At 49.7% G+C, this 26,641-nt stretch overlaps 1 protein-coding gene across 1 annotated transcript in view; it reads right to left on the minus strand.

Annotated features, from left to right (window-relative positions):
• The window catches only part of KSR2 (kinase suppressor of ras 2), a 370,971-nt gene that overhangs the window by 35,271 nt on the left and 309,059 nt on the right, over positions 1-26,641 (minus strand). The window contains exons 11-14 of the mRNA XM_072953632.1: positions 24,208-24,249; positions 23,504-23,576; positions 20,273-20,321; positions 18,144-18,511 (exon numbers count right to left, since the gene is read on the minus strand). Of these exons, the coding sequence (XP_072809733.1) occupies positions 18,144-18,511; positions 20,273-20,321; positions 23,504-23,576; positions 24,208-24,249 (532 nt within the window). The remainder of the gene's footprint in view (positions 1-18,143; positions 18,512-20,272; positions 20,322-23,503; positions 23,577-24,207; positions 24,250-26,641) is intronic.

Genomic DNA, 26,641 nt, shown 5'->3' on the forward strand with positions numbered 1-26,641 from the left:
AACCATTCATCCATCCATGCCTTGAGCCAACACTCCCAGCTAGGTGCGGGGCTCTCGAGTCTGCTAGGCCAGGCAGACACACAGGAGTGGGTGTCTGTGAGTGTCACAGGTACAGGACACGGCTCTCTGCTTGGGATTTAGCTGGGCTGATGAAGGAGCAGGAAAGAACTGGGGCCAGTGAAAACGCAGGTCAGGAACTTATCTACGAGCATAAGCTAAACAGAGATGGGATGGCTGCCCACTGTTACCCCAGACAGAACAGACGCTCCAGTCAAGGACCCGCCCAAGCCCTCCCTGCCGTGACTCCAACACAGAAGCAAGTGCCAAGTCCATGTCATACAATTTACATGTTTCTAAGTCCCCTGCCTCTTTCTCTCAGCCACTCCCTGCTTGAGTCCCCAGAACCACATCCTACCAGAGTCTTCACAGGAGGCCCCTGGGCACAAAATTAGCTGGACAAATGTTCATCCAAGTGAGGCAAATCCCAAATTGCTTTAGAATGCCTTCCTTACAGACCACTGGCTTGGACAGGGCCACCAGGGGGACATTATCTGATCCGCTGCCACCACACAAAGGGTCACTGTAGCGAAGGACATGCCTGTGCATTTACACGCCTGTGCATTTACACGCCTGTGCGTATACACGCCTGTGCATGTACACATGCATTCTTGTTTCTAAGAGTTCAAGTGTCGCTCTCTGTATGCATGTGATTATGTGCACATGAACACGCGTATATACACGTGAGTGAATCTGTGTGCGTGTACTAGTACGTGTGTGCATACCTATGTATGCGCACACATGTGTATGTGTGTGCGGGCATCACTGCATTTATGGGCACATCTCTGTCTACCTATGGGTATGTTTTGTGTGGCTGGAGTCAGGGAGAGTCATGCCAACTGCAGAACTGGCCACAGCCTCTCTCACCCCTCAAAAAGCACCCGTGTCTTCATTTCCCCCGGCCTTTGAAATGTTCCAATAGAAACACTGGTTCTTTGTCTAACAGTGGGAGATCGCCAGCGGGTGAGGATGAACAGGGAATGCGGTAGGCAGTAACTGCTAATGGGTACAGAGTTTCTTTTTGCAGGGATAAGATATTCTAAAATGATGTAGTAACTTTCAATGGACTATAATCTATAAAAGTATTGAATCACCATGTTTTACACCTGAAACTAATATAATAAGGTAAATCAACTCTATTTCAATAAAAAATTAGATTTGGTGATAGCTGCACAGTTTTGTAAATATACTAAAAACCACTGAACTGTATGGATACTTTGAGTCAATTTTGTGATATTATATATACACATATATAATACATAGATGCATATATGCATATATCTCAAAACAGTTGTTAAAAAAAGCTAAAAACTGAAAGTTCACAAAACCCCCCCCTCATTTCTTCCCATTACATTTACAGAGGAGCCTTGGTCTGGGAAACGGAGGGGTAAAAATCCTGATTTCTCAGCCTGGTCCACTAGGTAAGGAATTTCCCAGTTTCTATAACCCATGCCTCTGCTGGGCTGACAGCAAGGAATACTGCATCCTTTGCATTTGAAGCTTTGAGATGAAGTTAGAACCCTGGGGGGTTTTAAGGCAGGCTGGAAGGGCAGAGTTCCTGGGGTGAACACTGGGAGGGAAATGAACTTGAACTACCATTTCATTACCCCAAGCAAAATGTAGAAGAATCTGGAGATAGGGGAGTGTGCGGGGGGGGAGGTGGGGGAATCGTTCCTTTTCAGAAACAGAAAAAGAGAGTGGTGAGGAAAGAACTCACTGGGGAGGCAGTAGCGCGCAGCAGTTAAGAGCTCAGAGTTTGGAGCTGGACAGCACTGGGTTTCGATCCAGTCCCTGTACTCTTACATGATGAGCCTCTGGGCAAGTTGCTGAAAACGAATGCAGGTGGACAAGCCAGAATCCACCCCACAGCTCTGCGGGGACTGAGGCAGAACACTCTTGCGTGGAAGAGACACCACGTGTTCACCACGTTCTGTTTCCTATTGTTCCCTCCCGGGCCCATGGAGACCACGCATCCCAGTCTCTTTGCAGCCACGCGGCACTGCGTGACTGGGTCTGGCCAACGGCAAGAGAGCCCTGGCACTTCCCTGCGTGGGTACCGAGAAGCCCATTGCTGAACCCACTGCCTCTTTTCTTTTCTGCCATGGTGATGACAGGGTAGAGCCACAAGACTGGAGTATCCTGGGTCCCCGAGTAACTGCCCCACCTGTAGCAAACTCAAGTGAGTGAGAAACTCTGAGTAAGCCGAAGAGATTTTAGGGCTGTTTGTTGCTACGGCAGAAGCATGTCCCGTCCTGACTACAGTACCTGGTTAATACGTAATTGGCAGGAGGGACAGGTTTGCAGGTACGGGGTTTTCCCAGAAGGTAGGACAGGTGCCACTAGCTCCAAGTACCACTGCATCACTTAGCGATGTGAGTGAAGGCATGAGAAAATGGAGAGAGACACAATAGCAAAATAAAAGTAAGATACTCTGGCTAGGACCAGGCTACTACAGCAACCATCACCAGGGAAACCAGTCCCTGGTCTTCCTTGGCACCAAAGAAGCGTGGTTCTTTTCTGCGTGGCCCATGAGACACCTCCATTTATACGCAACCGGGCAGCACCGTGGTTTTAAAGAAGCGGTGGCAAATGGGAATCTATACTTGGTGAGATTCAATTTCATGTTTTTGTTAATAGCTTCCTCCTGCTTCCTACAGATAGAAAGCAAGTCATCCCCAGGGATGTGAACTCCCCTCTCAATCATTCAAAAAAACAGAAAATAAATGTCCAGAGAGATTAAAAACACAAGTTCCGTGCCCCAGAAGGTTGTCATGTGACAATGCTGCATCTTCATGGGGAAAGATGAACACTCCAGGTAATCCTATTACGACTATTTCCATTAGTCACCAAGCCTCACCTTGGTAATCTGTTTCAATTGAAAGTCTTGTCATTCCCCCAAACCCAATTTAGAAGGTGGAGGAACAAAATGTAAGTTTGTGCCAGCTTCTGGGAGATGGGCGAAAATCATCACCCAAGTTCATTTGGGGTTCTTTTTTGCTCTTAAGCTCTTGACTCCAGGGCACCAAGTGTTAACCCAGGTAATCTTGCCCTCCCAGGCCTCCTTAACTCCCACAGGCACTCTAGTTTCTATGCACAAAGCTTCAAGAGAGAGATTATTTTGAGATTAAGTGGAGATTTCTGGAGTTGCAAGGCAGGAGCCATTAAAGCCAGTGGTTCGTCGGTCGCCAGCAGCTCCTTCTGCCTTCAGACACTGCATGTGCTGAGGCCCTTACTCTGGTCGGGTTTCTTGAGTGGGTTAAATCTACCCCCCTGTGCTCTTGTTTGAACTGCTGATTTGCTTAGCAAACACTTTCTCTATAAATAATGAATAAGTAAACTCTAGCCTGCCACTGATAAATGATTCTGAGTTGGGAGTTAATGGGGTGTAACACAGGCAGTGAACAGCCCCACGTCTTTTGGTCTGCAGGCCCCTTCTCCACCACCAACCTTTGGAAAACATGCTAAGCTACCTCGGAGCCTACAAAACGGATGCCTTTCTTCCCCATCCCCCACTGCCCAAGTCTGCCCTCTGACCACCCTCTCCTCCTCCATTTCCCAGCAAGGTCTCAGCTTCCATGCCCATCAGCACAGAGTTCCACAAAAATCAGAACCAAAGGGAAGGAAGCATAGAGGCAAAGATGACTGAGTCTTTTAGTCTTGCTGCCTGGCTTTTCATTTTGGGTGCTTTATTTTCTTTTCATACCTGGGAATATGACCCACCGTTCATTTCCACAGATGTGCAGTCTGCTGAAATCCCCACCCATGGATGCTTCTGTAGACTTGTCTGCCCAGTGCTACCAGCATGATGCTGACCACAGCCTCCCCACTCTACCCTGCCACCTTGCACTGCTTCAAGAACTGGCTTTAAGTATGACACACTGACTCCATCACGTCCTTGAAGCCCCAAATACTCATTCCTAAGCAAACCGCAGTGCCTCATGGAGAACTGGCTCTCAACACCTATTTGCTGAACGGCCTGATGGCTAGATCCTTAGATGAGTGGGTGAATGGGTGCATGAATGGATGAAGGGAGGGCGGATGGATGGGTGGGTAGTTGAGAAGGCAGATGTTGGATGGATGAATGTATGGGAAAGGCAGGTGGGTGGATGGATGTGGGATGGGTGGAAGGATGGGTGGACAAGTCTATGAAGGGGGAGGGGGTACAAGACGGATGGACAAATTGATGAGAAGTTGGATAGATGGATGGATGAGTGGTCATCTACTTTTAAGGGTTCAGCTGAGGCCAACCAGGCCCAGACAAGGAGATAAATGATCCAACGAAGGATGAAGTAGGTAATGTTACAAACGTTTCACCAACAAGGAAACTGATTGCTAGAAAAGTTAAAAGCCTGTCTAAGGTCATAGCAGAAGAACTTCTTCAATTCTTGGCTCCCTCCTCCTTCCAGGCTCTTCCCTGGTCATATTCAGCCCCTGACGGAAAGCCCATTGCTCTGCATGCCGTGTCAACAGCCCCGGTTTGTCATCTCCAAGCACTGCATCTGGGAGGGAAGATCAACCCCAGGGATGTGAAGGCAGGAGAGGAAGACAGAGAGCAGGGAGGCCAGAGCGTGCAGAGTTCCTGCGGACGGAAGGGCTGCAAGGCCAGCTGAGCCTGAGGCACAGGGGCTCGTTGACAAGATGCTGCAGTGCGGCATATCCAGTGTTGAGAAACTGTCAAAGGCAGCTCTCGTGGCTCAGAAAGACATCCGATTCCAGCGACCGAGATGCTATGACAGTCCTCAACGGTCTATAAGCGCTTCCAAAAGTCCGCTGAGAATCCTTGATCTGCGCCTCCAAGTCCCGATGGGCTGTCCTAGTAACTGCCTTGGAGGGACCGGCCTCAGCTGGGGAATCGCGGAAGACGTCTGTGACCCCTTCCCTGCCTTTGAAGATACTCGATCTATTCCCTGCTCGGCACCCCCTCGGGGTCTTTTGAACACCTAGAAGAAACGGAATCCTCTTTTGAAGAGGAATCAGAGACAAACCTTTTGATTACAGGCAAGTGTAACTTCTCAGCCACAAGGCTCTGTTTCCATCAAAGACAGAAGATGACAAGAGGGCTCAGGAGAGGCGACCCTGCGGCTCGTCAGTCAGCCACAGCCCGAGGACGGTCACTGCCCCCGAGACCCAGGGGCTGGAGCCCCAAGAAGCAGGGACTGAGGTGGCCCTGCAATCTCTTTCTCAGTGGGTGTCCCCTCTCCTGCCCTCCCCACCCTACCAGGTCTTCCCTCCTCTTTCCTGCCAATGACACTTGAAAGCCAGACAGGAACAGAACAATGCAGCCCCGGGGCAGAGGGGATTTCTGGGCACTCAGACGTACAAGACAATGGAAAAAGTCCACACGAAGTACAGTTTCTCTTTAAAGCAACCCCCTCCTTGGATTTCTGAAGTTCACCCCAAATCCACAGGCACCTATGGTGTGCCCGGGACCCTGCTTGGGGACAGGGCTACCGATGGTCAGTCTCTGCCTGTCCTCCCTGCCTCTCTTGCTCTCCCCTTCTGCCAGAACGAACTCTTATTTCACATTCGAAGATGTATGCTCCCAATGCATATATTAATATACCTATTGATTTTCCTCTTGCCAGTCATTATCAAGATTTATTTATCCCCCTGGCTCCCCATTGACTGGGGACAGCAGTATTCCCAGCGGTCAATCCATTCTGATATACTCCATGACAAAGAGTCAATATCTATTTATTATTTGATTTATGGGCTTAATTATCTTAAACATGATGAGGCAGGGACAAAGCAGACGTTGAGCAGTGCCCAAGCGACTATAGTTGGGTTGGAAAGGCATCAAACCCAAGACCAAGGCTGGCAGGTTCCCAGAGCAGCAAAAATCCACTGACCTGACACTTCCTACTCCCCACCCTCCACCCACTGGTGCCACCCTGGAGTCTGCCACTTGGAGAGGGAGGGCAAGGGACACATACCAGGGCCAACTCAACAAGTCACAAGCCGGGCAAGTCTGGTGGCTTGGACAATGAATCTGACCAGGAGGCAGGTCAACGCCTCCCCTCTGCAGGGGAGAGGACCCTGCAGGGGAGGGTTCAAAGACGTCCACGGGGCATCAAGAAGGGGGATGGACGTAGGCATATCTGGGAGGGGAAAGAGGACAAGAAGATGGTTTAAGACAAATCTAGGTCTGAATCAGACAGCCTTGGGTTCAAGTCCTGCCTCTTCCTAGCCTCTATAACCTCGGGCACATTGCTTCAGCTGTAAACAGGAGAGTTTTGCATGGTGCTGACTTTCGAGGGTTGTTCAAATGATTCGAAGACAGAAAAACCAGAACATGCAGGCAGGTCGATCAGACTGTGGGAACACCAGCGTTCTAAGTACGTTTCACCCCCTTCCACGAAGCTACCCGGAGCTCCTGAATGTCTGTTTAACCACCGCCGGCCGGCAACGCAGAAGAAACAGTCCCTCTGGTTCCGGGAACACATGCTAAGGAGCTAATGTTGCTGTTGCCACATTCGCCTTCAAAACATGGGAGTGCGGCTGGCTATTTTTAACTTGGGTAAATAGAAAAAGCTGTTGAAGACGCCTTCGCTTCCAAAGGACTGCCAGCTCCCAGTTGCTCCCTTAGGGAGTCCAGCCAAATATCTCTTAGGACCCAGGGCATTAAAACCTGCAGAGGTGCCCACTGACTTCAGAGTAGGACCAACACTAACTGCCCACGCCATTCTTAAAGCGGGGAATGTATCAGCAATCTTGTGGCACGCTCTCCTCGGAAAAGAGATTGCCCTAAAGCGCTCTTTCTAAAGGCCAAGTGGACAATGTCACTCCTCTGGTTACCACTCTGGGTGGCTTCCCCCGCCTTTAGGAGAAAAGGTCAAACCCCTTAGTGTTGCTCTCAAGGTCATTTAAGATGGTCTCCAGCTTAGCATCGCTTGTTATTCTGCATACACATGGATCCTGTATTCCAGCTCGTGACTCTCGTACCCCACCCCCACCCTGGTCTTGCTGCCTCCTGCCCTTTGCACGTGCCAGCCCCTCTATTGGCAATATCAATACCTTCTTGTCCATCTAGCCAATTGGTTGGCTAAGGGATGGCTCTGGGTCCCCACAGCCTGCCCCCCCATGATTCTACGGCAAGGATTATGACATTGTTTGAGGGGCAGAGGCCATGTCCTCCTTCCTGCATTCCCAGCATCAGGGCCAGGACCTTACACATGACGCATGTACGACGCAAACACCCCCAAACCCTTCAGCCTCCTTGTTGTATTTTTATAACCAACATCACCCCATTGGCATCTTTCTTTTCATCACCGCTAATTCTCCCACATCCTATAGCCACCCCGTGACTGGTTTGGACTATATTTTACTTCTGTCCCACTCATTCCTCGGTGATTCTAAGTAAATAGTACCATTCACTGTTGGCTGCTACACTTGCCTAGAGGAGCAGGCTGTGATCATGCGTGTGAAAGTATTTTTAGAACCTGTTATTCGTTCATGCAACAAGTATTTAAGGAGGACCTCATATTTTAGGGGCTGGGGATACAGAGGTGAGTCAAATACTGAGGTCCTGCGTTCCTGGGGCTTATGTCCTAAGGCGGGGGATGGGCTGTAAGGAAAAGAGGCAAGGAGCTAGCAGACCAAAATATTATCTTAAGGTGACAAGTACCCTAGGAGAATAAAGCACAATGATGTAACAGGAGGGACCAGGGTAGGGGGAAGCTGGGCCATGGGAGCTGCTTTGAATTGGCTTCATGACTCCACTCACTTCTGGTTGCTTCTGCCCTGCCTGCTCCCTCTCGGTCCCCTGTGCGGGGTGACCCTTCCTGACCAGTGCTGGAGGTGCTCCGGGCTCTGCCCTCGGCCGACCCTCCTCTCCCCGCTGGATGACCTCAGCTTCCATGCAAGCCCCCGGCATCAATCACCACCTCTATGTGGGTGACTCCAGCCCCAGCCTTTCATCTGAGCTTGAGACTCAGTATATCCAGCCCCTCCCTACTCGACATCTCCTCTTGGGTGGCTCGAAACTTACAGAGGTCAAGCCGCTTGGCCAGCGTACCATCCTGAAGCAGAGCCGGGTCACAAGCCCAAGCAGTCAAATCCCAGCCACCACCTCATCGCACTTGATACTGTAATAAACACAGAACACCTTTTCTTTGTAGTGCCGAGGCTTTGGCACCTGCGAGAAAATATACTCCTCCTCCCGATTGCTGGTATCACTTTCATTATTGCTGAAATGATGATAATAATATCATCATTATTACTATAGCAACCGGGGGATACAAGGTATCGAGCACCTCCAGTTACAGGAGACGTGAACCTTTTCATGCAAGATCTCTAATCCTTATCCCTACCTTGCAAGAGAGAGCAATGTTACCCTCACTTTACAGATGAGGAAACTGAGGCAAACAGGAGTGAAGACATTTGCAATAGACTCAAGTCTAAAACAGGTGTTGTTCATGCATATACTGTGCAGTGAAATGAGCCAGCCACGAACAGAGTCTACCGTCAAAAGCAGCCAGAGATCTCCCCACAAATGTGGGTTTGTCACAAGAGCTGCTCATTCTTCATCAAAACTCAGGTCATTTTCTTTCTGGGGATACAGTTGGCCATTTTTCAGCCTCCCGTGCAGTCAGGTGTAGCTAAGGGACTGTGTCAGTCCACAGCACAGGAGAGGAATGATGTGTCATTTCTAGACATGGCTCACAGAAACCTCCCCTGTGACCCTCCATGCGCTTCCTATACCCCAGTTGGAAGTAGAGGACTCTGAGCCCTAGGGACAGCTCCAAAAGATGGGATTGGGCAAGGATCCCTCCACACATGGAGAACAGCCACCTACCATCCAGAAACACCCATCTTGATCGATTACATGAGCACGAAATAGACTTCTCTTGTGTTAAGCCAGTAAATGTTTTTTTTAGGCTTATTTGCTACAGCAGCTACCATTACACTGACAAATACAAACTGTGAGTTTGCATGTATACTCAGAAAACTGCCTGGAAGGATATACAACAAAATGTTAACATGACTCTCTCTGGCTGGAGACATTCTGGGTGAATTTCATCTTCTTCTTTTTGCTGATCTGTGTTTTCAGCAACAAATGAGTTATTACTTGTGTAAAAGGACACAAAAGTTATTTAAGTGATGCCAGATTCGAGGAAAGTGGGGGCCTGTGGCATCCTCTTCACTCATGCCAGTCCCTCAGCTGATCATATAATCGCTTACCAACAGGCATGTGTGATGTACATGAGATGATGCTAATAATAATAATAAATAATAATGACGATGCAGTACATTTATAGCGCTTCCTTCACAAAAGTCCCGGGGCGTTTTACATTCCAGCACAATTAAAGACAGCCACAGACAAAAAACCTTTTCAGCTGTGCTTTATAAAGGGAAAGCAATTCAGCTTTTTGAACATAAAAGGAAGCCAAATCCACTAGATGACGAGGGGGGGTGGAATCTTCATGTGCTCAGGCCCCTCAACTCTTGTATGTTATATTTAGGACAATCAAACTGGCCTGAAGAAAAAACAAAAGTCAGAAAGTCCAGAAGTACAGAGTTACAGAAAAAGGAAGTCCAGATCTCATCCAGGCACTGAGTTACCGTCTTAGCAGAAGGCAGGGCCCTCCGTTTGTCAAACAGCAGCTTGGCGCTATTGCATTTGAAAGCATGAAAAACAGGAACTGATCTGGGGTTGGAAATAAATAACCTATTAAATAGCTCCCATATTTACCAGATTTAAAATGCTGTGCAAATGAGGCCCTGTGGGATTTCATTATGCTCTCATCCCTGGGAGATGGACGAGGGCTGGATGCCGTGTGCACGCGGGCAATACAGTCAAGATGACATGGCTGCAGCATTGCAGCTGGACTCCGGGCACCCAGCGAGGGGACTGATGACACACGCTAAATGAGAAATTTAAAAATCTTCCCAAGAGCAGCAGGGAAATCCTGCCCTTCTTTCTTTTTCCTGGGGCGCACAAGGCCCTCTCTCACGACCAGATGTCTATGTAATGCCTTTAATGTCCCGCTCCCTCATGTTCCCGTCCCTGAGAAAGCATCTTGGTGAAGTTCACCGTGTTCCCAAGTGCAGAGGAACCACTCAGCATCCTTCCTGAAGCTCCACGCAGGGAGCAATGCCAGGCTGACAGCTGGGCGGACCCCCCAGAGTCCCATCTCCTCTGCTTGGTTGATGCCACCACTGCTCTCAACACTGGACACAGCTGAATGTCAAAGGAGGAAGCAAGTTTCCAGGCCACCAGGAAACTTGCAGAGTGGTGGGAGCAGCTCCTGTTTAAAAGTCTCTCACTGGTTTCCCACTGCAGTAGGAGAAACTCTGTACTTTTGAGACCCTGCGGCTCCTTCCCCGCCACCTGCCATCACTCACACCGGCTTCCTTCTGGTCCTTATATGCGCCCACCTCATTCCCGCCTTGAAAGTGTGTTCCCCTAAAATCGGGCTCCTCTGTCGAGTTAATGATGACCCTCTCCATCCCAAACTCCATTCCTTGTCCTGCACCTGCTCCCCCCTCAAGGAGTATCAAAGAACAGGGGGCACTGTAACCGAGCAGAGCCCTACGGGACCTTCCTGGGACAGATTCCCCCCACCTCCCCTGCCTGCCTCATTTATAGAAAAACTCTGGCCTCGGAGGCCAAGTTCCAAAGAAGAAGTTTAATCAGAGAAGTCAGAAAATGCAGAAACAAAGGGGAACAGTCAAGCAAGACCAAATAACTGTTTAGCCATTAAACAAAGTCAAGGACCTTTAGTTCCTCCTCAAGGGCTGTAGATAATATTCTGAGCCATATCCTTGAGCTATTTCAAGATACTGACACTCCCACCAGGTGGAAGAAGTTAACTGCAGGCCGCCCACAAGCACACAGACCCCAGACTGGTTTGGAACCAGAGGGTTGATGAGGCTGACTCCGGATTACCTCACCACCAACCAATCAGAAGAATGTCCATGAGTTGTTATGTACCCCACAACCCCCCTCCCTCACCATGTCTTTAAAACCTTTTCCTGAAAGCCATCAGGGAGTCTGGCCCACAGCTCTTGCTTGGTATCCTGCAATAAACACTGCACTTTCCTTTACTACAACCCGGTGTCAGTACATTGGCTTTGCTGGGCCTGGGAGAGCGAACTCAAGTTTGGTTTGGTAACAACCTCAGGGCCTTTGCACCTGTTGTGCCCTTGTCTAGACTGCTTTTTCTCTGCCTTTTTGTATGGCCGTCTCCTCATCATTAGATCTTAGCTCAAATGTCAAATCCCTTAAGACACCTCTTGTGAGCCCCTCCTCGAAGTAGCACTCCTGTCGCTCTGACCTGTCCCCCCAACTCCCCCGTTTGTGGCCTTCACAGCACTTAACGCAATGCTTTAATTATCTTAATTGTCTGTTTAACTTGTTATTGTCTGTCTCTTCTACTGGCACGTAAAGTCCTTATATAAAACTGTAGGAACTGTGTTCTGAGCACCTAGCCGGGTCCAACAAATGACCGTGGCAAGCACGTTAGTGAACTCACGTTACCACCGAAGCTAAGAGATGGCTCTGGGGCCCCTGCTGGTTCTCACACTGGAACATTCTAGGCCCTCGTTCATTTCGGACTCAGCCACTCACCTCTCAGTGCTGCCGGGCAGAATCGCTGGGCGAGGTTTCCAAGGAGTGCAGGAAGCTTTGGGCAGTAGAAAAGCCCCCGTGCTCAGCACAGGAAGCAGAAAGAGGTTTCTTTAAAGCAGTGGGTCCGAACTTGAACGTGCATCAGAATCTCCTGCAGGGGCTTCTTCAGACAGAGAGATGGGCCCACCCCCAAGCCTCTGATTGGCGGGGAGGGGAGAAGAATTTGAATTTCTAACATGCTCCCAGGTGATCCTAGTCAGGGGTCCACACTAGGAAGCATGGATCTAAGAAACTTGGGGATTCTAGAAAGATATTTAGGTGGGAAGGGCTTCTAGGCTATCCAAACTTTGTAAGTTGCTAATATTAATGAAATGGGTCTTCTGGTGTGGGGGTGTGTGTGTGGGTGTGTGTGTGTGTGTGTGTGTGTGTGTGTGGGTGTGTGTGTGTGTGTGTGTGTGTGTGTGTGTGTGTCCGTCCGTCCCCCCCCCCCACAAGAAAGTGGTTCTCAAACTGTGGATGCACCAAATCCTCTGGAACTTAATTTTAAAAAGTCAGAGGCCTTGGCTGTTTGGAGTGACATGGGGTCTGGGCCCTGTATTGTTACCAAGCGGAGCCCCAGCTGATTCGGATATGATCAAAGGTGGAGACCTTCTCTGATAGGCCATTGCTCACGAGCTCAGCCCATCACCGTCGACCTAGCCAAGGCAGCCGTACGCGGCAAAGAAGGAACATGCTAGACTGATATTCAGATGTACATTTGCTCAGTTCCAGGTTCTGCGAGTTATTTGTTCTGTGACCTGGGCAAGGGCTGCCCTGGCCTCTCCAACCTCACTTTCCCCACCTATAAAATGGGCACAGAGATTAACAGGAGATCATCACCATGCCCGGCCTGAAGCAAAGCACTTGCTGAGATTGGTGGAATTTGTTGCCTTTTTTTTTTTTTTGGTTTATTTTGGGGGCTCTGCATTTATCAACATTAAGGGATTTATCCCTTTCAGCCAGCCTCCTTCAGCTGCAGGAAAAGGAAGCATGTGACGGAACCACAGTCGCTGCCCGCCCAGAGCTAAGGAGGGCATCGGAACGTTGTGATAAACGTTTCTGGGAAGCATGAGGCAGCTTCCCCCTCTCTAGGCTCACCCTTGGCAGCAAGAAGGGTGGAGCTGTGCTTCCTCTCTGCTGGCACAGACCCTCCTCTGCTGTCAAAACAGCCAGCGCAGTAGGGCGGCCGGTCTTCACAACACAGCGTTTCCTGGTCCCTCCCCGGGGGGCAGTGGGATGGGCTGGAGGAGAGGATGCCGGTGCCCACGGAAATCACCGGCTCTTTGATCACGCTGGGACGTTAGGACAGATAAACTGACATTTCCTTGAACTGTTGCTGCCTCCAAATACTCTCCCTGGACCCCACTCTTCATTTTGGAAGTTCCCCAATTTTTGCCCTCAAAGCGCTGCCCTGCCTGCTACCTCTCACCAGGCTTTAAGGTCCTATAATAACCTAGGGTTTCAGAGCGCCACGCCGCCACCCCCAGTGGTTGCCTGACAGAATCACTTGGGGAGGTTTTGCACCGAGGTATGAGCCCCGCCTAGATGAATTAAATTAGAGACTCGAGGGCAATGGTTCTCAACTGGGGTGGCTTTGCCCCCACGGGACATTGGCAATATCTGAGGACTTAACGGGTTATCACAACTACAAACCTGGTACTTCTGCTATCCAGTGGGTAGGGGGCAGGGATGCTGCCCAGAACGGCCCTGGTAAATGAATTATCCGGTCCCAAATGTCATGGTGCCGAGGCTGAGAGACCGGGGTAGGCATCGGTATTGTTTTAAAAGCCGCCCCCTCCCCAATCTCTTCTTTACTGTTTAAAGAGCCCCTTCCCTCCCCAGTCCGGCTCCTGCCAGCTTCTTTATCCTCATCTTCTTCCCTCTTGCCCTCACCCACCATGCTCTGCTACCACAGTCTTCTTTCTGGTCCTCACACACTCCCTGCTCATTCCTATCCCCCGGCCTTTGCATTTGCCGTTCCTGCTGCTGGGTGTGCCCTGCCCCCCATGTCTGCACAGCTGGCTCCCAGCATTCAGGTAGGTCCTGCCCAAACGGACTGCTTCAGAGAGGCTGCCTGGGCCCCTGGAATCACCCCAACACCCAGGTTCCTCTGTAGCACATCTCTCCAGTTTGTTCCTGTCAGTTCACTGGGACCTACTCAAATTTCTGCCTTATTGCTAGTCTGTCTCCCCCAGTAAAATGACAGCATTCTGTGAACAGGGTCCCTGTCTGCCTTGCTCACCGTCATCCCCAAACATCCAGCAAAATGCCTGGTGCTTGATAAGTGTTTACTAAACATCTGTTGGATGGATGGATGGATGGACGGACGGAAGGATGGATGGATGGATGGATGGATGGATGGACGGATGGATGGATGGACGGATGGACAAGCACTGAAGGAGGATAGGGTTTTCAAGCTGTCAGAGGATGAGGTGTATTGATGATGGAGACGTGTGCTCTTGTCCTGGCCCTGCTCTCCTCTCCTGGTCTCAGCTTCCACATCTGTAGAATGGCCAGGATGGGTGAAATGGACTCACGCTTCCCTAATGAAGACCTCTGGGAGTCATCAATTTCAGGGGTTTGCTTTGTCTTTGTCTCCATGGCACCAAGCTCAGGTAGGCTGCCCCACACTCCTGTCACCAGATAAACACCACATTCTGTCCCACTGGGGTCCCAATACTGTGTAATTCTGTCTGGTCTGTTTTCCTCAGAAAACTTCCCTGTTTCCGTTTCCCCTTGCACTGGCTGGACACATCTGGCACCAATGCTGGGCACGACACCGTACGTCCTGGTGACATTCTCCAGGGCAAGGTTCCCACATATTAGTTGGATTCGAATGGGCTGGGAAGCTTGGTTAAAAAGGCTTCATCTACAAACAGACTTGACTCGCCAGATCGAGGATGATGCAGTAGGCTTAAAATGGCCCCTAAAGATACCCAGCTCTGAACTGCTGGAAACTGTGACTGTTGTTTTATACAGTAAAAGGGACTCTGCAGATGGGAATAAACATCTTGAAATGGGAGATTATCTTGGGTTAGCGAGGTGGGTCCCACATGCAATCACAAGAGTCTATAAGAGAGAGATGTGACCAGTGATGAGGGAAGTAAGATGCCATGCTGCTGGCTTTTGAAGATTGGAGGAAGGCGCCATGAGCCAAGGAATGCAAGGAAGGCAACTCTAGAAGCTGAGAAAGCAAGGACACATCCTGCTCTAAAGCCTCCAGAAAGGAAAGCAGCCCTCACTTGATTTTAGCCTGGTGAGACCCACTCCGGACTTCTGACCTCCAGAACCATAAAAGAATGAACATGTGGCGTTTTACGTCACCAAGTTTGTGGCAATTTGTCATGACAACCCTAGGAAATGAACAGAGGTAGCACCCTGGAACCTGCATTTTTACGACCCTCCTCCCTTTGGTGGCTCTGATGCAGGAGGTCCTGGTGGACCATATTCTGGGAAGCACTGCTCCAGAGCTGTTCCAGGCTGCTTCCCAAATGGCCCATTCTCAGAGAACCAAAGAATTTTGTTAGACTTAGAAGGACTCTGCAACCAACACTTGCTTCCACCTACTCATTTTACAGATGGGGAAACTGAGGGATAAGAAACTTGGTGGCAAGGTCAAGAGATGGTTTCATTCAACTCTATCTGTAATTGGCTTTCAAATTCCATCTGGAGTTTTAAAAATGAGCAATTGTGTAGACTGTCGATAGCTTTGCAATAATCTCATAATGACCCAATCGTGAAACGATTTAGCAATCCTGCTGCTAATTGCATTTGTGGATCTAGCAATTGGGTAACTAGTTGGTTATTACTCATTTCCCAAGAGCCATACACATCGCATTACAAGCAAGCTAATCTTAGAACTACTTGTTAACTTTGATGATAATTACTAAGTAATTGGCTAGAACATGCCATTGTGAATTTATCCAGAATATGCCAGGTAATTATCTGGTCTTATGTTCCCTGTAAAATAAATCCAGGGTCCAGAAACTGTTCCAGTTGGTTGGCGATCATCCAACCATCAACCTCTGCCAGACAATTGCACGAATGCGAGTGATTAATCAAATTACTCAAATATTTGGTTTCAAACTGAATGTTCAGATAAGAAACCTGGGTGGCCGACAAGTGGACGGTGCTGAACGGAAGAGAGGAGGGCACTGAGCCCCTCCCTAAGATAAATATATAATGACACAATAATATGGAATAAATGCCACCTCTTTGGGGCTCATCTGGCTTCTTCACACAAAATACCAAAACACTTCAGAGACCAATTACACGTCCCAAAGCTGCAGTCTTTATCACGGTGCCAGGAAAAGGCTGCGCTATTTGTGAAATCTGCAGGCAGTTACCATGTTTGGGGAGGGGGGCTCAGAATTCTGTATATAACAGAAAAGGGGGCCGCCAACGCAGCTGGCTTGCAGGAGGAGTGACACATTTTCATAATGACCACTCTTTTTTCAAGGATGGCTGCTAACAGAATCCATCCATTTCCAATTAGCCAGCCCTTGGGAAAGAGGGGAGGGAGGCTTGGGTAAGTGGGTTCCACGGATACCCCCGAAAAAGTCAGAAGGCTGGGGGCAGAGGTCCTTAGAAGGGCCAGGCAAAGGACAGGAGATGATGATTTTCAAGTGCCTAACGTGGGGATTTGAAAAAGAGGGCTTAGCAGGCCAGAAGATGAGGAGCTGACCAGAGAGAAAGTTGCGGTAACAGACTGGCGAGGGCAGGAGGGAGAAAGCCAGTGGTGGGGCAAAAAGCGTATTCCAATCAGATGTGTGCACCCCAAGTAAAGGGCTGTTGACAGCCTTCTAATATAGCTGATACAGACTAGAAAGGGGGGAGAAAAGGGAGCCGAGGGTCTTGCTCACAGTGGCAAAAACGGTCACAGACTGTCCCTCTTCCTGCACCCATGTCCTTGCAACATGGCATTGAGAATCCTCCCATCCAGAGGTAGTCTGTTCTCCACACCTTGGATGGAGGTTGGCCACGTGACTTGCTTTGGACATCAGCCAATGCAACACAGAGATGGGAAAGCCACATGTCCATCAGGGCTTGACCTCTTGCTGTCTTGCTGCACTTGGAACCTTGAGACCACCATGGGGAGGATCCCAAGCAAGCCTGCTGAGGGATGAGAGGTCACGTGGAGAAGAACTGAGGCACTCCCGCTGACAGTCTGCCAACCAGCAGACATGTAAATGAGGGCATTCGAGACTGACCAGCCCTCAGTATGCCCTTCCAGTGGGCCAATGACACATCCAAGAGCCCAGCTACTGAGCCTGGCTCAGCCCAGAAGAACTGTTTGCAGACTAGAGAGAAACTGAAGTTTTGAGGGTAGTTTGTTACTCAGTAAAAGCTTACTGATACAATCACCAAATCGAACAGCTCAGTCCCTGATTATGATCTGGGTTGATGATTTGAGAGCCACTTCTGGTCCTGTGTAGAATTGAGAACCACCATTTTTACCCTCATTTAAGGAGGACTGAAGGGCCATCCCTAGATCTCCAGTCCTTTGTAAGCACTTACCATTTGACACATGGGTTCCAGTCAACCCACCAACTGCATAAGCAATGGTGACGGACAGTAACACACCTTCTACCAATCACCAAGGTCTTCTAAATGGACTCAAGGAGGCTTCGTATGGATCTCAAGGGAACAGATCAAAGACACATCAGCTCTTCCTTAAACCCTCAGCCTCCACTACAGCCCTTGGCAAGATATGAGGCTTATATATTTGGAAGCTTACTGCTTGAGTTGAGAATAGGAATAAGAAGGCTCCTAACTGATCCTTGGCATCACAGGCCACACAAGAACGCTGCTGCTGTGGCCAGTCCCAGCACAACAGGGGAGCAGAGGCCAGAGTTTAAAAACACACCAAAGGATTGTTCCAGAACTGTTCAACTGAAACCAAAGCTGTTTTTTTTTTTCTTCAATGCCCAGATCACTGGGCGAGGTCAGAGAGAGCCAATCCAAGAAAGTTCCTACCATCTGACATTTTCTTAATATCAGTTCTCTATTAACCACCCCCTTTTGTGGGGCTATAGACCATGGATCCTGGAGATTTAAAACAACAATGGTAGAGCTCTGCAAACACGCCCTGCTGTTTTCACGAAAGCCAGGATAACTTATTAGAATGTTAGACCAGGGGTCAACAAAGTAGGGTCTGGAGGCCAAACCCAGCCCACCGCCTCACTGAGTTAATAAAGTTTTAGTGGCACACAGCCACACACGTACATCCACGTACAACCTGTTTGAGGCTGCTTTCAGGCAGACCTGAGCAGCTGCTACAGAAATTGTACAACCTGCCAAGCCGAAAATACCACTGGGCCTTTTACAGAAAGTTTCCTGACCCCCTGATTTAGTCCAATCCGTTCAATTTACATTTGGGGAAAGTGAGTCTCGGAGACACTGCTCCGCAAATATGGGGCAAGGGGGAAGCGGAGCTCTGGGAACGAGTCCGCGGGCGGGGAGCGCAGGCGGCACTGACCTGGTGATGATGGCCAGGTGGGGCGGGCTCATGCAGGCGCCCATGAAGAGCACCACGTTCTCGTGGCGCGTCTGCCGGTAGGCCATCACCTCCCGCTTGAAGGCCTTGAGCTGGTCCTCGTTGTCCCGCTCGATGTCGATCAGCCGGATGGCCACCTCACCGTGCCAGCGGCCGTGGTACACCTGCCCGAAGCGGCCCTTCCCGATGAGCTCGCCGATCTCCAGCTGCTCGAAGGGGATGTCCCACTCCTGAAGGAAGATGCTGGTCTGGCTGGCCTTGCGCGGGAAGCTCCGGGCCGAGAGGAGGGACAGGTTCATCTCCTCAAAGTCGTCCTCCGACTCCTCGGCCTCATCGTGGCCCTCTTCATTCTGTGGCCGGAGCGGGAGAGCGGTCAGTTCCGGCCACCGCCCCAGCCCCCCACCGGGCCCCGCTGGGGCCCCCTGTGCGCGCGTAGGTCCGGGCACCGCTCTGTGCGCGTTCTCGCCTGGCGCACACGTGTCTCTGTTTGCCCAGGCAGCTCTGGTCTCGTGCCACCACGAAGGCGCTGAAGGGGAGACGGCGATAACCCACCCCTCCTGTGCTGAGGCGGAAACAGGCTCAGCGAGGCGAAATGCTTCGGGGCCCACCTGTTTCCGTTTCCTGGGACTCCCACGGCAAATGGGGATGCATGGTCAGCCTGGGAAAGGCCGAGCTCTGGGTTTAGGCAGCCAGGCAGAGCTAGGACTGAGATCCAGGTCTCCGACTCCTGACGGCCGAGGCCCCCCATTCTACCACGACGTTTTGACCTGCCTGATTACGAACGCGGGAGGAAGAAAGGCGGCAGGCTGCAACGCGGGTACGTCGTACACCTGCATATAGCATGCGACAACCCTCAGCCCGGAAGACCTTTGTTTCCCCGGGGAATTTGGAATTGATGAGACAGAAGCTGGGAGATGGCAGAGCTACTCTGTGCAGGCCAGAGGCCTGGGGTTCCTGTGCAGCTGGGAGGGCAGGAGATACACGAGTGAGAGGTGGACAGAGTGGGCTTCACAGTCAGAACAGATAAGCTGGAATCTGGCTGCTGTGTGACCTTGGGCAAGTCACTTCACTTCTCTGAGCCTTCCTTTCCTCATCGTAAAGGGGAGCTAATGACATCGGCCCCTGGGGGCTGTGGGAGGTTTTCAATGAGGTGAAGATCACTTGACCACTGCGATGGCTGAGAACATGCAGATTCCTAGGCGCCACCCAGATTTTCTGAATCAGAATATCAGCCGGCCAGGGCCAGGGCCAGGAGTCTGCATTTTTGTCCCACGTGCCACATGACTGGGATACACTTATACATGACCACCGCAATAGTTCGACACTTTAGGCCTAACTGCCTTCCCAGCATGGTGTCTGGGGGTCCCTGTAACCATGGGTTCTTTTGCTGGAATGGGGGAGCAGCAGGTACCTGAGCCGGGGCATTTTCAGGGCCTGACAGGACAGCCCAAGAAAGGGGCCCCCTGGCTGGGGGCAGGTGTCTGAGCAAGCTGTCCCCAGTGGTACACTCAGGAGAAATGCCGCCGGAAACATGGCTTCTTTTGGGATTGTTTTCCAACTACCACCATAGTTCCAGAGAAGGCCATGATATTCTGTGGAAACCCTGACTCCATCCCTTTCAGTTAAGGACATCCCAGCAGAGCCGAGGCGTCAGGGCTCTGGTTCTCACCCCGAATACCTCGTTACTTCATTTATTCCCCCAGCGGCTCTGGCAGGTGGGAAGAAGCCACGGAACTTTCTTGACACCTCGCCATGCCCAGTGTCCCTCAGTACCCCCGTCTCTGCCTCCCATGCGTTATTTGAAAGGCAGCAGGGCACATCCCTCTTGGTACTCACACCGCCCTGAGCTGAATTTTCAACTAAGAATGCAAATCACTCGCCAGCTTCCGCACAACCAGCTTTTCCGTGATGCATACCGCGTAACGGCCCATTAGGCTTGGTGCTGGGAGGGGCCCCCCGCTCATTAGTTGCCCTGAAGTTACAACATCCATCAAACGGGGCCCCTGCTCCCCCAGCCTGCCCCAAGCCCTCTGCGTCATCAAGCATCCATTGGCTTTGCCAGGTGGGCAGCCCCCCTGGAACAAGTTGCTTCATTGCTCTCCAGTTCTCACCTCTGAGGTTGGCTCCACTTCAATTTGAAGTAATGGATTTCCTTCCAAGCTTTAAAGAAAGAAAAACAGAGGTGACCCTCAGGGGAAAAGAGGGGTCTGTGTACTGAGTGGATCACTGTCTGAAATGTCTTAAATGAGAAGTTCTCACCATCAAGCCTTCCCTCCCCAATTTCACTTCAACGCTTGTGTCTAAAATAATCCACAACCTCGCCACCCAGGAGCGGTGCACAAGGACATTGTTTTAAGTAGATTTTCCAGTTTTCTCAGGGCTCATTTTTCTTTGTTGCTTTGGTTTCCACTAATCTAGCAGCTTCCTTATAAATTGGCCTAAATTCCACGGGTGGCAGGATCCCCAAAGTTCTAGGTGTTCCCTAGGACAGAATGAGTCAGATCTCTACTGTTCTGACTCTTTTCAAAGGATCCTAGTGTTCATGTGTTTGTTTGCTCATTCATTCATTCATTCATTCATTCACTCATTTGATTAGAATTAGGTGCCGGGGGCAGTGCCAGGCCCTTAGAGGGATACAGAGTTGAAATTGATGGGGCTCCTGACTTTAAGGAATATTTATACCACTGCTGTTGCACAGAGAGGCTACAAGTGACAAGGGTGGAAGGTTAGATACGAACTGAACAAGTGGAGGGTGATGGAAATTCCCAGGAGAGAGGGTACTAGACATCTTTGAATGTTCACAGTGTTTCAAGTTGGACTTTGCCAATCACATTCGATGGAGATGTGTGGGATGAGAATGAGGAGGGGAAAGCGAGGCTGTATTGGGCTGGAAGTCACAGGGGTGTGTGTGTGTGTATCTTGTGCATTCAGGAGCTCATGAGGTGCAGTTGTGTTCTGAGTATGAGAAAGGTCTGGGTCTGGGAGCTGCGGGCACAGTGGGAGTGCTGAGTATCTATCGAGCCCTGTGTGGGTCTTACAGGATGCGCTCTGGGCAGGGGTTTTGTGCATGTGAGCTGGGTGTACATGTTAGGGATGTTGGGGGCATGCCATGGTTGACGGTGTCATTGGGTTTTGTACTGGGGATGTCTGAGAGTGAGGGAAATGTGTGGCCCGGTGTGTTTTAAAGGATTTTGTGGGGAGTGGGTTTTTAGAGTAGAGGACGTGCACGTGTTTACAGAGTGAACTAGAACTGGTGGGAGGAAGGGATCTCAGTGGTTACCGTGTCCCCTTCTTAGTTACCCAGTGGAAGCTTAGCAGATTCTCCCACCCACCTCCTCACTTGGAGAGGAAGGGGCACGGTTCCCCTATCCTGACCCTCAGACCTCACCCAGGAAGCTGCTGACCCTGCAGACAGAGGCAATCCAATTGCTGGAGGGACTCCTGGTGAGAGGGAGTCTGAAAGACTGTAAGAACTCAAAGAAGGAGAAAGAAGGAGCATTTGCCATCATATTAAGCAATAATTTATAGCACAGCTTGGAAGGCAGACGCCACACCATCACAGCTGATCCGCTGGGAACTGGATGCCCTGGGGGAGATTTGGGTGGAATAATGCATCTGGAATCCCTTCTCACGCCCAACAAAATGGACTGCCCTCCTCCGCTCACATCAAGGCGTGATTACAGCAGCCGGGGCTATTAAATTATTTCCCTTCTGCAAAGAGTCAGTTCCCATCACTCCACGCACATTTAAGCAGATCGCGGGCACTTACTGACTCCGTTTTTCGCTGGCACTCCCTGACTCTCAGTTAATAACCTGGAGTTCATCTTGCACAAATTGTGGAATTGGTTTATGTGCAGCAGAGAAACGATCTGGAGCCAGATGTCAGCACAATATCCCCCCGGCAAATTGCTACTCCTTTGATTTCAGAGATGTACCATTTGGGTCTTTAACAAAGTCTACGACATATGGGTCAGAAAGGATGGAGCAGCTAGGGGAGCCAGAAGAAAAACCATGGAGGCAAAAATGTGAGTCGGGAAACCTGTGAAATCACAATCCGGTCCCTAGCCTGCCCCAGACTTGGGTCACAACCAAAGAGGTTACATTACAGAAGGTGATCTCACTTTGGCTGGACAAGCAATAGACCACCTAGAAAGAGGGTCTGTGTCCTAAGGATGCTAAAGACGCCATACACACAAAGATGTTCGTGGCAGCACTGTTTACAGCAGTGAAATATGGGAAGAGATATTACCCAGCAGTAGGGAAATGGTTAAGGAAATTATTCCACGTTGACATGATATTTTACAGCCATGAAAGATAACGTGTATGGGGGGAGGGTATAGCTCAGTGGTACAGTGTGTGTTTAGCATGCACGAGGTCCTGGGTTCAACCCCTAGCACCTCCATTAAATAGATAAATACATACATATACCTAATTAACCCCCCCCAAAAAAAGAATTCTAAAGAAACCAGAACAAAATAGAACCATTAAAAAAAATAATGTGTATGAAGAATAACATGAAAAATCTGATGTTATAGCATTAAAGAATAACAAAGCAGGGTGGAAACTGCAAAGATCGTGGATCACAAATACATACCATATGAATAGAATGAGCACACATCTAAGAGTGGTGTGATTATAAGAGATGATTTTTCCTTCCTTTTTTATTTTTTTAATTTTTTACAGAATAGTCCAAATTTCCCCAGATCAGCTTATTGTATATTTATAATGGTATAAACCAGGGGCTGGCAAACTTGCTCTGGAAAGGGCCAGATCGTAGCTATTTTAGACTTCGTGGGCCAGTCTCTGCTGTAACTACTCATCTCTGCTGTTGTAGTTTGAAAGCCGCCGTAGATGGCATGTTGGGAACATGGGTGCTGCTGTGCTCCAATAAAACTTTATTTATAAAAACACACAGCAGGTAGGATTTGTCCCATAGGCTGTAAGGTGCCGATTCATGGCATAAACCCCAATTATACTTTTTAAAAGAGGGAGAATGATACAGAATAAATGCCTTTTCATTAAACTCTAGCTCTTGTCTGGGAAAAGCTGTCTTTCTCATCATGGGAGGGTCTGGTGGTCTCAAGGAAACGGTCCAGCCCCTGGAAATCACACTTGACCGGCCGGGCCAGGGACACAAGGCAGAACTGACTGGTGGGGGCCGGCCCTGCCCCTCTCTCGGCCTGGGCTGTCACCCTCTCCCTCTCTTTGCCTGAGTTATTCCCTGTGTCTCTATGGCCCCCTCATACTTCTCCCACCGCATCAATTCCAGAAAGAGGAAGAAGACCGGGATTCTGAGCAAACTGGAGGGCCAGGGCAGGGGAAAAGGTCTCTGTTCCACTCACATTGGATTCGAGGTCACTGGATGCAGGATGACCTGGGGTGCCCGGGTCGGTGTCTCTGGCACTGGAACCACATCTGAGAGCCAAAGATCAGACAGTCAGAAACCAAACATGGGGTCCACAACCATCCTCCAAAGCCCGACTTCTGGGAGATGCTGGCAGCTAGTAACTTCTCACCAGATCGTGAGTCCCTGGGGCTGCTCAATGCCCTCTCCCTTCCACAACCACTTGAACTTCACCTGCGTAGAGGCGCCAGTGGGGTAGATGACATCCTGAACAAGATTCCCCACTGTCACCAGGGAGCAGCTGGAACCCCCAAGCCCCTGGCCTGAAGCATCCACTGAGCATCACCTCTGGATCGTCCTCACTCCTGGGTTCCCTTTGGGATGACGAGGCCACTCGGCTTCACGTCTCCCACTGCCCGACTCAAGCCCCTTGGACCATCTCTCCCCTGCTGTGTGGCTGTGGACCCTTCCTCCCCTATGTCCATCCTTCCACTGCAGACCACCCACTCGGGCCTTTCCACTGTGCTTTGGGACCTTGTTGGTGTCACCGTGCCTGGACCGCCCCCCTTTCTTTCTCCACTTCCACAGCCAGTCACTAGCCTGTGGTCTGGTGATTCCACCCCAGCCCCTTTGAGCCTGTCCACCCCAACAACATTCGCCTCCATCCACTCCAGCAGCCCCTGCACCGCACACGGAACTCACCTGGAAAAATGAACTGCTGCCTGTATTTGTAGTAGTGGGACGCTTGCGAGAGAAAGAAAAGGCCACAGTGAGTGCCGCCCCAGAGCTGGCCCCTCAGCCACCCTGTGGGTCCTCTGCCCGCCCTTGACAGTTTCCAGATTCTCCAGACACCCTGAATCCCAAGAGACTGAGAACATGTCTAAAGAAACCAGGACTCTAAGCATCCAAGCCAACCCTCCCATCGACACACCTGAAAACAGAGCTCCCCAACTCAGAGAGTCATGCTGAGCACAAGCTCATCTTTGTTAATTGCATAAAGACACACACGTAGAGAAAAAGTCTCTAAAGCCATAATCTAACACACTATTCTTCTCTCTTCTGGCAGTGATCACAGTGGCTTTAAAATAAATCCTTTATGACCACAGTGAGATCTCACCTCACACCTGCTAGGATGATGATTAACAAAAAGACAAGAAATAACGAGTGTTGGTGAAGATGTAAAGAAAAGGGAACCTAGCACACTGTTGGTGGGAAGATAAACTGGTGCCGCCACTGTGGAAAACAGGATGGGGGTTTCTCAAAAAATTAAAATTAGAATTTCTGACCATGTGATCCAGCATTTCCACAGCTGGGAATATATCTGAAGGAAATGAAATCACTATCCCAAAGAGATATCTGCTCCCCCGTGTTCACTGCAGCATTATTCACAATAGCCAAGACATGGAAACAACTTAAGTGCCCATCAACAGCTAAATGGATAAAGAAGATGTTACACACACACACACACACACACACACACACACACACACACACAAGGAATACTATTCAGTCATAATAAAGGATGAAATCTTGCTATCTGTGACAACATGGATGAACCCAGAGGAAGCTAAGTGAAATAAGTCAGAGAGAGAAGGACAAGTGATATGATCTCACTTTTATGCAGAATCTAAAAATCAAACTCATAGAAATAGAGATCAGATTTGTGATTGCCAGGAGTAGGGGATGGGGATAGGAGAATTGGGTGATGGTTAAAAGGTACAAAATTCTACTTGTAAGACAAAGAAGTCCTGGGGACGTCATGGGCAGTACGGTGACTCTAGTTAACAATATTGTATTGTAAATTTGAAAGTTGCTGAAGACAGTAGATCTTAAAAGTTCTCATGACGAAGAAAAAAGTTTCTAACTATGTGAGGTGATGAGTGTGAACTAAACTTATTGTGGTGATCATTTTGCAGTATACACACATTTAAAATCATTACATTGTACACCTTAAACATACACAAGGGTATACATACGTCAACTCTATCTCAATAAAAATGGAAAGAGTCCTCTATGTGTTTCCTGTGGTTTTCAAATTTTCTGCATCAAGCATTGTTTTTGTTTTCTTGTTGCTGCTGTGAACAAATTACCATTAACTGGCTGGTCAAACAATACCAAGGCATCCTCTTAGCATGCTGGACTCAGAATTCTGTCTGAAAACAGTAGAAGGGTCTCAGGCAGGGCTGAGCTCTTTCGGAGGCTCCGAAGGACAAATTGTCCTTTGTCTTTTCCAGCGGTAGCACCTGCCTGCTTCTTGGCTCCCAGCCCCACCACCCCAATCTCTGCTCCAGTCCTGACACAGCCTTCTACTGTCTTTGACCTTCTTGCTTCCCCTTTAGAAGGAGCCTCGTGACTGCACTCAGAGTCCATCCAGATCATCCAGGGCGATCTTCCACCTCAAGAGCCTTAATTTAGGAACAGCTGCAACGTTCCTTTTGCCACATAAAGTAACATCTTCACAGAACCCGGGATTAGAACGGGATTAGATCCTCTTTAGGGGACCACTGTTCTGTCTACCACAAGCATGAATTCATTTCAATATTTAGGGGGAAAATTATGTACAAGAAATCTCCTTAACCTCACTGCTGCTTCTCCTACAATTCATTTTATTTCCAGTCTGCTCACTGGAGGCCCGTTGTTCTGGGCATCTGCTTAGGTTTCCGACTCCAGCAGGGTGGGGGCCCTGGAGCAGGGGGTCCGAGGGGTGTCAGGGGTGGGGAGCCGGCCATACAATGCATTATATCCTCAAATAAAGGCAGTGAGCAGGGATGGGGTCAGACGTGAGACTGAGTTGGGGAATACACTTCCGGAAACAATTTTATTTGTTTGGGGACGAGCTACAGCTGGGTGCTGGCTCAGCAGGGATTAGCACAGGGGTTCCAAGCCCGGAGTCTAGAAGCTGGGCCCGTCGGGGTGAATCCCTGTTCTTCCTGTAAAAGCTTGGGCAACTCTCCCAGTTTCCAGATGTGTAGAATGGGGCTAACGATCATCTCCCCTTCAGAGGGCTGAGCTCATCAGTACATGAGATAAGAGCGCACAGTAGGCGCGGCATCAGGATTAGCTGCGATAAATAAGCCAGTATCTCTCTAAACGCTCTTAACTAACAGACAAGAATGCTTTCTAATTAAGAGACAAT

This window comes from Vicugna pacos, chromosome 32, assembly GCF_048564905.1.
Source record: "Vicugna pacos chromosome 32, VicPac4, whole genome shotgun sequence".
NCBI lineage: Eukaryota > Metazoa > Chordata > Mammalia > Artiodactyla > Camelidae > Vicugna > Vicugna pacos.